At 41.4% G+C, this 12,605-nt stretch overlaps 1 protein-coding gene across 1 annotated transcript; it reads right to left on the reverse strand.

The window, feature by feature from the left end:
- Positions 1 to 8,159: 8,159 nt before the first annotated feature.
- On the reverse strand, positions 8,160 to 12,251 carry LOC139698541 (uncharacterized). The gene is made up of 2 exons (XM_071597390.1): positions 11,888 to 12,251; positions 8,160 to 8,185 (listed from the first exon to the last, which is right to left on the reverse strand). The coding sequence occupies exons 1-2, from the start codon at positions 12,249 to 12,251 to the stop codon at positions 8,160 to 8,162; spliced, it is 390 nt and encodes a 129-aa protein (XP_071453491.1).
- Between the last annotated feature and the right edge of the window lie 354 nt (positions 12,252 to 12,605).

The raw sequence follows: 12,605 nt of genomic DNA on the forward strand, positions 1-12,605 counted from the left end.
AGTAACTTACGCATGGTTCCCCACCGTCCATTAATCATCCACAGTCGCGTTCTTTCATCCCCCTCCCCACCCCCTCATCCTTTCTTCCCATCTTCTATGTCATGCCCCTGCTTCGCCCAACCTCCCTTCCTTCACCTCCCTTTCCTCCGCCCTCCCGACCCCTTGAATTATCAAATACCTTTTCAATTCCGGCCTTCCCTCCATGCTCTCTTATTCGCCCGCTCCCAACGCCACACGGTGGCAGCCGTTGGAGTGCAACCAAAGTTGACAGCATGTGTGTCGAGTGGATGAAATGCGAAACTAGTCGGGCAGTGCGTTCCCTAAATTTCAAGCGATTTAAAATGCAAAGTGCGAGGGTACGGAAGGAAAGATAGTGCAATAAACTAGATTCAACGTACTTCCTTCCTAAAGGCAAAGAAAATGCAGAAATAGATGGCTCAAACTACAGGGTGAGGTCCGAAATTAATGAAATTGAAGGGGATCGGGATGGTGCGGTAGCCAACGTATAGGCTTCCCGCTGAGAGGGCCCGGGTTCAAATCCCTAAGACCGCAAATATATTTCAGTGGTATCTCGATCCCTACTTGAGGTGCTTTGGAGGAGTGGAGAGTACTTTGGGGGGGAGTACGACGTCCGTCGGATGGGACGTTAAACTGCGGCCCCCTTGACACCTTTCGACAAGAGTAGGCTAATACCGAAGCCAGGTTTATCGCCACCCTTTCTTTTCCATCCAACCCTAATGGCGCAAATGACCTTACTGTCGGTCACCTCCCATAAAACTACTACTGCATTGAATTTTCCGCGCCGCTCCTATTAGTTGAAGTGGAATGAAACCACGTGGAGTAGGTGGGGGAGACTCTATGCTTTGCCGCGAAATTGGTCTCAATGCTTTCCAAGCTGTTAAAGCGGCGTGAGGTCAGCTATTGTAAACCTCTTCTTGCCGACCGTGTCACGAAAAAAATGGTATCGACGACCGAGCAACTTTACGCGATTACTAAGTTTTGTGCTTTATTGAAAAAATCTCTTGAGGAGACTAACAAAATGATTCGTGAGGCCTAAGGGGACTCTGTTCTGCCTTATTCACAAGTTTCAAGATGCGAGGTTAAAGGCCTTTAAGGAGGGCCGGGAAGAGGTTCACGACGAACAACGCTCTGAAAGGCCAGTATAATAACGCGGGAGTAATATCTGACGTCCCTCATGGTAGCGTCATAGGGCCTTCACATACTTCCTCATGTACATTATAGATATTACCTCATAGGTAAAAGGAGACGTACGAATTTCTGCCCACTCAAGAGTAATCGACCGGCAAATATCACCAAATATTAAAAAAATGACTCAAATAATTCTGGAAAATGGTGCTCAAGATGATGATGACATTCAACGTCGAGACCTGGGTCGTGTTTTGAAAATAAAGTGTGTGGGATTACGAAGTCAATTATTTCATTTCATTTCAATGTGCTCAAGATTGTTTGGAAAATTACTTAAAAATTTGCGGCCATGAATTTCTTTAAAAAATTAAAAAGAAACACGAGTAGGCTCTATCAACTTACACACTCGGAAATGTTCAGATGTACATTGCAGATCACGCAAAAAATTTGGTGTCGCCGTCACATCGGTCCGTGTATGAAGAAAATACCCACGCACTACTTCCGGAGGGACCCAGGAGAAGCTGGCATTCATTAAACGTATGGTAGGGAAAGGTAGCGATGGAATAGAGGAGACATGGTATTTTTCTTTAGTTCAGTACCCGGCGAGAAGATGGGGCATATAAGATATGGGAAGACTCAAAGCTAGATTAAACTTACTTCAAAGAAACCAATTGCGTCATTTTTCATCCAAAATGGAAGATTTATGAAAAACAATTCGCACTTTTGCTCAGATTTATTGTAACGTACAATTGCTTTTCAGTTCATCGAACCATCTTCAGGTACAAGAAATCTCGTACCTGAAGATGGTTCGATGAACTGAGGCGCGTTGTGCGTTACAAATAAAAATTGTTGAAAAGTACAGACTTCATTCCTCTCATAATGACGTACTTCCACTACATCTCGCCTGGATCTGTCGAATATCTGAAAGATTTAACTTAGCCCCTTAATGACCACGTTTCCGCGCCGTACAGAGCTACTCTCCATATCAAAGTTTTTACGAGTCTTTTCTTAACATCCTTACTCAACGTCACCGTCATCAACTCCCTCCTCCTTGTGAAAGCCTCTTTTCCTAGCGCAATTCTCCTCCTTACGTCCCTACTACTTTGGCCGTGTTGGTCCAAAACACTACCGAGATAAGGAAACTGTTCTACCTGCTCTAGTTTTTGCCCTCCTATTCTAATGTTAAGCTTGGCCTTTTTCTTTCTAGAAAATCGTATAACCTTTGTTTTATTAATATTGATTCTCATCCCATACCTGTCGCACTGAATTTCCAATTCACTCAGCAATGCTTGCAGCCTTTTTGCTGACTGACAAACTAAAGCTTGGTAATCAACAAACCTAACTGATTTTACGAATTCCCCGCCCACTTTCATTCCTACCTTCAGTTCTTCCCATGCCTCTTTGATCATTTCCTCTGCATACAGGTTGAACAGCAACGGCGATAATGGGCAACCCTGCCTTACACCCCTTCCTAACACTGCCCATCCTGACTCCCCGTTTCCCACCCGCACCTGAGCAGTCTGAGACATGTACAGGTTGCGGATTAGCCTCCTTTCCCTCCAATCTATTCCTATTTTCTGCAATATACTCATTAGTTTTTCCCAATTCACTCTGTCAAACGCTTTTTCGAAATCTACGAAACAGGCAAATACCTCCTGGTTGTGTTCTATATTCCTCTCGATTAATAATCTCATTACTGCAATGGCATCACGCGTACCTCTCCCCTTCCTAAACCCAAACTGATCATCCCCTAAGTAATCATTTGCCCTACTCTCTATCCTTTTGTTTATGATCCTGAGAACAACTTTAGCTGCGTGGGATTTCAAAATAATTGTCCTGTAGTCCTCACATGACGTGGCCTTTACCTTTTTCGGAATAGGAACTAAAACTGATCTCACAAAGTCTTCCGGCCAGATACCTTCCTCATAAATACTACGAATCAGCGCATATAGCCTCTTCCTCCCACATTTTCCTAAACATTTCAATAGTTCCGCGGGAATGTTATCCACCCCCACGGCCTTATTTAGTTTCATCTCCCTTAATGCCCTTTCTACCTCATTGTCTAGTATGCCTGGACCTAAGCTGTCTTCCTCTAAGTCATTCTCTTTTTCAATGTCTAACTTTGTTGGTCTGAGTTCTTTACTATACAGTTCTTCTATATACTCCTCCCATCTCTCTTGGATGTTTCCTGCGTCAACTATTACCTTACCCGCCTTATCTCTAACTGTTAGCATAGCTCTTCCTTTCTTACTTCCCGATAACGATTTAACTTTGCTGTACAGCGAACCGATTTCACCCTTCCTCTGCAGACTTTCCATATCCTCGCACTGCGTCTTCCACCATGCTTCTTTTGCTTTATTTGTTGCCCGCCTCAATTTATTGTTCAATTCTTTGTACTTCATTTTGCCTAATTCTGTATTTATATTCTTCCATTTTCGCCGCTCATCCATCTTTATAATAATCTCATTCGTGATCCATGGTTTCCTAGTCATTTTATCGTTAACGGTTCCAATAGTGTCTTTTGCGGCTTCAGACAACCCTTTCTTGAAACTTGCCCATTTTTCTTCGATAGTACTTAGCCCTTTACCATCCTCCATGATTTTCTCTACCGCCTGTTTGTATTCCTTCCTTTTCAACCCATTTAATGCTTCTACATTCCATTTTCTAACTCGCCGCCCCTGCCTTATCTTTTTGAAACGTACGCTACATTTCATAACAACTAAATTGTGGTCTGAGTCCGCATCCACTCCCGGGAAGCTGTGGGAATTTATCACACCGTTCCTAAACCTGTGTCTATCCAGGATATAATCTAGCTGATATCTTCCTGAGTCACCTGGCATTTTCCATGTATACCTGCGTCTTTTGTGGTGTCTAAACCAAGTGTTGGTGATGACTAACCCCTGTCTCCTGCAGAACTCAACTGCTTTCTCCCCGCGGTCATTCCTCGTGCCTAAACCGTAGTCCCCCACCTCATCACCATCTCTTCCTTTGCCTACCGTCGCATTCCAATCCCCCATCACTATCAAATGTTTCCCTGCCGGAATACACGCGGTCATGTCCTCTAACTGATCGTATATCCTATCGACCTCTTCTTCCTTATATTTGCTCGGTGGCATGTATACCTGAATAATAACCAAGTTCGTCGGTTCTGCTTTTATCTCTATTGGCAATAATCTATCTGTTACCTGCTCTATGTAGACTGCGCTTCTTCCTATTTCTTCATTTAATACTATGGCAACCCCTTGTTGGCTCTCGTTCCCGCCGCTTTATATTATTCTACACGTATCACTCCAGTAATCTCCGCTATCTTTCCATCTCACCTCGCATAGACCTAAAATATCTATATTTCCCCTATCCATCTTTCGCTTAAAATTCTCCAATTTCCCTGTCCTCATCATTGTCGTAACATTCCACGTTCATATTCTAACTAATGTGGTCTTCTTCTCCTCCGTCTTCTGTCCTGCTGCTTCTGGTTTTCCCTTGCAAGGGTTTCGTGGGATGATGACCGGGCACGGCACACGGCCGATTGGGCGGAGCCCCGTAGTTGCCAGGACTCAAAATCTCTGTATAGTCCATCGTGTTAATCTTGGGAATGATAATTGAGGTGGTTTCCCGTTGCCTTCCTCAATAGTGTTTTAACGTGACACCATCTCTTATTGGCCAACCCACTGGGGTCAGACGCCATTGCAGCCGCCTCACTGAGGAACAGACGCTGCGTGGACTACCTTTCGTCTGGCTCCTAACCTTCGACCTATCTGGCATGGGTGACCCTGCCAGGAGCAATAATTATTACTCCCGCCAGCACAGCTCTAGGGGTCATCGGAACGCACAAGCCCTTCCACCGTGTCAAGGTTTTAGTCCGAGGAGGGTGTGTTCTATTGGGCCGTCCAAATATTTTACTGCCAACCGAATTCGTAATGACTATGTGACAGGAAATCATTCGTTCGAGGAACCCGCTTATTTAATATTCCACGAAATTTTACATTTTGTTGCCTCTTCTCCACCACTGGGTAATATTGTATTCTGGCCTTGAATACTCCTATCCTTGCGGCGGATATAAAAGACTTATCCTCTCTCCCTTTCCCTTTCACCCCTCACCGCCCTATTTCCCCTCGTAATTTATCATTCAGCAGACTCCCGAAAACTCTGAGCCATGCCCTAAGATTACATCCCCCCCCCTTGACCTCGTCCAATTGTATGTGAGTACTTCCACTTTCCCTTAGATTTGAAACAGGCGATTACTTGTTTTTTTATTTATAAATCCAGGACGAAATAAATGATGGTGTCCTTACAGAGAGCAGATACTATGCTATTAATGCGTCTGCCAACTGGCGTAATGATTTATGCCAAGTACTCGTGTTCGGATTTGTTTGATCTTTATCCTTTTTATTCCATGGAATTGCGTGATGGGAAAATACGAACATTTACGACATGCCTACCTAATACTCGGGCCATCTGCCCCCTTGTTTTATTGGAGCGCAAAGTGAGGGATTTTATTTTACTGCTCTCAGATTCGTTTTGTGAATGGGTCCTCGTGTTTTAGGGTCCGACTAAGACTTTCCGTTTGAGGACCTCTTTTTTCTTCCCTGGGTTCTGGAAACGGCCAACCATCGAAGTACCTATTTGGGATTGTAAATCGCTCTCTTGTCTTATTATGAGAGACAGTTCGTTTCTCTCTTTGTTCGCGTGTTCTCTCATTGTTCACGTACATGTGTATATATATATATATATATATATATATATATATATATATATATATATACATGTTATATTATATATATTATCATATTATATCATGTATATATATATATATATATATATATATATATATACATGATATAATCATCTGCTAAAGGCGGAGCCTTGTCGTTGCAGCCATTGGTCATTCTCTCTCCATTTCCATATATTTCATAGCACTTTTTATATCACCAGTAAATTTATTTCTTGGACTTCCTCTTCCTCCTTTTGTTCCAATATTTTCCCCATCAATTTTATTTGCCAGGAAGTTTTTGTGTCTGAGGAACATGCACATGAGGACATAACCAAACAAATTTAATTTCCCTTTTCTCCCTCCCTTTAATTATATTCCCTTCCTCTTTAATTTCTCTCACTATTTCTCCTCACTAATCCACACTCTACTCACAATCTCAATCCTACTCACAAATCCACATTTCCATTTCCTCCAGCCGAGTCTTCTCCCTCATTCCCAATGTCAAGGTTTCACATCCATAAAATAATGTACTCCAAACAAACGTTTTTCCTAAGGACTTTCTACTTAACAATTTCTCGTGCTAGTTTCGTGAAAGATTCTTCTTATTTTCATATTTATTCTCCGCCAAGGCAATCTTTCTTTTCACTGCAGAGGTGCATCTCATGTCTCACAGTATAATTACACTCCCAAGGTAGTAGAACTCTTCTACTTGGCTAATCATTGATTCCCACATCATTAAAATGACAAGGACTTCCGTCCTGTTTCTATAAGCTATCATAGCTTTGGTTTTCGTCAAATTTATATTGTTTCCATTTTTTCAAAGCTGCGGTGAGGCTCTAGGGCATTCTTTTCATAACTTTAGCCGATTCTGCCAGAATCACAATTTGTTATATATATATATATATATATATATATATATATATAGTATATATATATATATATATATATATATATATATATATATATATATATATATATATATGTGTGTGTGTGTGTGTGTAAACCCTTGTTTCGCAAAAACCCTTAAAACCCTTGTTTCGCAGAAACCATTAACCCTTAACAACTCGGTTTTTACACAGATCAAGTGGGTGTCGTAAGATTTTTTCGCCGAGTTAAAATAGTGATAATTTGGATAAAGTGGATATTTTGGTAAGATTCCCAATTTTTATTCAAGGTTGAACTTTATTTCAAATTGAGGTGGATTCGAAAATTAGCCATTTACCTCGGGGCGGTGGCGATCTGAGCAAGGAACGGATTCTGTAATTACCGTAAGGAACCGAAAATATAAAGATTCAAGAGTTAATATGTAATTATATATATCTGTGAGAGTAGATCCATTCTCATAGCGCCTTAAAAACTTTATGATATATATATATATATATATATATATATATATATATATATATATATATATATATATATATATATATATATATAATATAAAAATTATATACATACTTAAAAAAAATATATATATATATTTGTATACATGCATGCATACATTCATATATGTGGAGGTGAAATGGAAGTATGCGTAGCGGGCATTACTGGATTGATAATTATCGAGTAAATTATTATTATGTATGGAGGGGAAGATTGCCAGCGAGGGATGGCAATAATCGTGTTATTGTTTTTTTTATAGGATAATTTAGTAAGATATGTGTTGTGTTGCATTGAAACGGTTACCAATCAAACCAATTGATTTCTACGTATTTCTTCTCTGCGTCATTTTCCTGGTAAATATATTGTACTACTGGTATCTATGGAAATGACGCAGAAAAGACATTTTCTACATTCGAATGATACCCTGCAAGTCACCGATGTGGTGTGTATGATAAGCGAGTGATTTTTGCATCAGGTATGCAAAACAAATGTAAACATTGAAATCCATTGGATGTTAATACCTTGTTTAACTTTGCAAAATTTTCATCGCTCATACATGAAGCCAGTTTATAATTCCGTGGTATTATTTCCTTGAAAATGATGTAGCATGGACTTTGAAACAGCTAATAAATTGTGCGGGACTTACCAAATGGTTTTATTCGCGGTTACGGATATCACCTTAATCAATTCTACATCTGCATGCTGCCTTGCACACTACCGGGAAGATGTGTGGCAGGGGGTGTATCCGCGAAAGGTAAGCATAGGGCACGAACAAAGTCGCGCAACATGCATGAGAGACAACTATAAAATTATTTCCTGACATGCAAATGAACTTGTAACCACTTATCGAACTGATCTACATCTACATAATGCCCCAAAAGCCGACTAAAGAGTGTGTGGTGCTGGGGGTGGTGTAAGGTCACCAAGCCATCCATGCTTGCATGTCTGCACGTACAATCACAGTCATTATACCTTTACACAGATATCAGTTCGATCATGAACCCTGAACACAAAGTTATTCACCAGGAAAGAAAGCTACTTACATGCAAGAATATTTAATGCGGATGACAGGATACGGATTCAACAGGGTGCCTATATTCAAATCACGCGTGAAAAATGTTATAAAGATGAATCTATTTAAAATACATGCCGGATATCGACAAAATATACAAGCATGCACCACCAATACCAATCATCCCTTTCATGCATGCGATCACATATCTATTTTGATCTGTAATCTTGCGAGGAAAAAACGACTATTTTGAATCTATCCCTTTCTACGATCCAATTAAGTTTACTTGAAGATTACTATGAAAACTAGTTGTATAACTATTGCGAATTAAATGTTATCCCTTTTCACTTTTCCTTTGCATTCTCGTATTCCTTTTAATCCATTCCCGCGTTTCTCTTTCAATCCATGTCATGGGAAATCTCTCTCCCTCTTGGGCGGAGGGAAGCCAGCCCGCTGGCAAGCAGTCCCTCCGCCCGACCCATTCCACAACCTCATCCCACCCCTACCTTCATCACGTCCTCTTCCGCCCCCACGGCACGAATCACACACACCCTTCCTCTATTCTTCTTCCTTCGTTCATTCATTCATTCATTCTTTCTTCGAGCAAATCCCCCTCCATTCCATCCATTTATCTCCCCATCCTCCTCCAATTCCCTCTCTCCCTTGCATCAATCTCCTCCACAACCCTCCCCACTCATTCCCTACCATCACTTCGGAAGCCCTTGCGGCGTGACTAATCGTGACTTGAAATATATGTACAGCCGCAGGCACTCCGGAGAGTCTCCTCCCTACATCCCTCACACTCTCCCTCCCCCCACCCTCCACTAAAGTATATGCGTTCGCCTCTTCCTCCTCTTGCAATAGTCGGTCGATCTTTCCTTTCCATCTATCCGTCCCTCCTTTCTCTTTCTCCCCCCCTCTCTCTGTCCCTCCTCGCCGCCCCCCGTTGCTCCCGTAAAACTCCCCACCCCGCCCGCTTACAGACTCTCTCTTCCTATCTCTTCCCCGTCTGGTCGTTCCATCCTGACTCCCACCACACCATATTTATCCATCCCTTTCGCTACCAATCCACGAAAAAGAGAGCCTTTTTGACCCAGGCGTGGGAGGCTTAATTTAATCCTTCAATTAGGGCGACCGATTTGCTGAATACGGCGACGTTGAACTTAGTGTGCGGGTATGCATATATATATATATATATATATATATATATATATATATATATAAAGTTATTTATATATATATATATAAAGTTATATATATATATATATATATATATATATATATATATAAAGTTATTTATATATATATATATAAAGTTATATATATATATATATATATATATATATATATATATATATATATATATATATATATATATATATATAAATGTATGTATGTGTGTGTGTACCTCGCACATACTATATGTGTATATAAAGATGATGTAGAAGCCCTCACGAGAGCAATATAACATTTGTACGGCACGATAGAACACAAAATAAAACAAATGACACATAAAAAGACACATTGTAGATTATGAATAACTGATCGTAGCACTTTTCCACTTGATAAAAATATTTTTATTTACGACCGGGTTTCGATGTATTACATCATCATCAGGTAACCAACTGAAGTTGTGTTCAAGCTTATATACCTTCCGGAAGGGGTGGAGAGGGCGTGGTAGGAAACGAGGGGGGGTTGGAGAGGGGGGGAAAGGAGGGGAAGGGGGTGAAGGGAAAGACAAGGGAGACATTTACAAGAAATAGCGGAAACAGAGTATTGACCTTGTTAAAAAACACACACAGTATATATAGTCTTTAGGGTTCGAAGTGATCCTGTTGGGTGGATGGCGGCAGTCTCCAATAAACCATCGGTGGCCGGGACGGAACCAGTAGACCAGCTGGGTTTGGAGACCAAGGATTAGGCCCTTCTGGAAGAGTGGTGGTGGAATACCCCCACTTAACTCACACACTGGAGGGGGGGGGAGAGAGCACTCAAGGAAGGAGGCGGTTGTGTGTCACGCGTGGTCAAAGTTTACTGACGAAAGTTGATGGAAAGGAGGGGGGAGGACGAAGTGAATTGCATGTCATTAAGAAGAGGGGTTTTCTTCTTAACTCGTTGTACAATTTCTAATTGTTCCAATGCGTCTAATTTTCTGCATTTATTTGACACATGAAGCACTTTTAATTTAAATTCACAGGTGTGGTTAGTCTCGAGTAAGTGTTTGGCGATCATAGATGTGGTGTTGCCTAAAATCGTGCACTTCTCGTGTTCTTTGATTCGGGTGGAGAAATTCCTACCCGTTTGGCCCACATATATGGCCCCACACTCGCACTGTATGGCATACACACCACTCTTCCTAGTATTGTCGATAGTATCCTTGTATTTACAGAGGAGTTTCGATATGTTGAAAGGGGTATAAAAAGTGACTCTAAATTTGTCCTTCGGGAGTGCATTCGCTAGATGGTATGATGAGTTGTTGATGAAGGGGATTTTGCACCATTTTCGGGTATCCGTGGCCCGTACCATTTGTAGGGAGGTTGCTATGTTAGTGGCAAGCTTGGTCCTTTTCTTCCGGAGTAAAGAGTTGATCAAAACCTCCTTGTAGCCATTGTTGACGGCGATGCGTTTAATAATATTTAGTTCGTGGTCAAAATGTGCTTTAGGCATGGGGATTTTGATCAACCTATTTATCATGGAGTGGAAGCTGGCTAATTTATGGGAAATGGGGTGGCATGAATCTGCGGGAATCACCAAGTCAGTATAAGAGGGTTTCCTGTAGATCCCAAACACGTGTTTATTCTCTCGAAAATCGATGGTCAGGTCAAGGAAATTTATTCCCCCATCGACTCCTGGCTCCATGGTGAACTTTAAAGAATTATGCACTGTGTTTAGGAATTGAAAGAATTTTTCTTATTGTCTATTGCTCCCTGTCCAACAGCATAGGATGTCATCGACATATCTGAACCAATATCGAATATTGTCCAAAAGTTTTTCATTAGAATTAAAAATTTTTTCTTCCAATCTATCCATGAAAATTTCGGCCAAAAGTGGGGAGAATGGTGAGCCCATGGCTAATCCTTCCTTTTGCTTGGAATACCCTCCATTGAACAAAAAATAGTTTTGGTCAACACAAAGTTGGAGTAGCTTACATATCTCGGTGTTTATCGAGCACTCTACATTAGCATTGGAAAGGATGTCGTGGGCGTAAGATAATGCCTCTTGTTTCGGGATGGAGGGGAAAAGATTTTGGACATCAAATGAAACTAACTTGGCGTTCGGGGGTAGGGTAACGTTTTGGAGCTGTTCCACTAAGGAAAGCGAATTTTTTATACTGAATTTCGGTTTAAAATCAGAGAGTTGGCGAAAGACTGAATTTAGAGTAAAGGATAATTTATGCGCCGGTGCACTCATACTGGCTACCACAGGTCTGATTGGTACGTCTTGTTTGTGTAGTTTGGGTAAACCGTATAATCTTGGGGGTAGTGGGTTCATGTTAACCAGGTAGAATTTTTCTTTTTCACTGAAAACTTTGACGGATGCAGATATGACATTTTTAACAAGCTTTTGGTATGCTGCAGTGGGGTCTTTCTTCAAAATTTCGAAATTGTTGGAAGAAATGAAGGCTTGGCACTTACTTATGTAATTTTCTTTATCCAGGATAACTATGCTATTTCCGTTATCTGCTCTGATGATGGTCAGTTGCTCCTCTTCTATTTGCGTGGATAGATTCTCGAGTGTGGCTGCGTCTGTCGATGGGCGTTGGAAGTTGCTAGGCGTCTTCTTCATATCGGCCGAGATGATATCAGCCATGAGTTGTTTAGTGCCCAAAATTTCACCGGAAAGGGCCACTTCGCAGTCCGCAGCTAAGTTTTTGTAGGTCTTGGTGGAAATTGGAAGTGCAGGAGCATATTTTAGCCCTTTGTGGAGTAAATTCAATGCAGGATCCGAGAGATTGCATTTGGACAAATTCACTACTCTCGGGGAGAAGGTGTTCTCCATAGTTGTTTGTTAGGACCTATTGCTGGTTGATGAGACACTGTGGTTACCTTTCCTTGAGAGACGGAAAAGTTTTTGGTCGATGACTTTACGTTTCCGTTCGCCGATGTCTTGGGACAGGTTTCTCACTCGTTCTTCGAACACTTGGAATTCAACGTGGTGCAGTTTAAAACACAATTCTATATGTAGTGTATGTAGGTAAAAGCCCAGGGCGTCTCGCTTGGTGTACCACATTTTTAGCTCCTTTTGAACCCACACCTTTTTTGCCGCGGAAACTGCCAATTGGGCTGCTGCAGAGGCGCAAGGGGTTTTGATGTGCACGCTAGCATGGCAACACAGGCAAAGTTATATCTGAAA

This window comes from Hetaerina americana, unplaced genomic scaffold (genome assembly GCF_022747635.1).
Source record: "Hetaerina americana unplaced genomic scaffold, ioHetAmer1.1.p SCAF_88, whole genome shotgun sequence".
Lineage (NCBI taxonomy): Eukaryota > Metazoa > Arthropoda > Insecta > Odonata > Calopterygidae > Hetaerina > Hetaerina americana.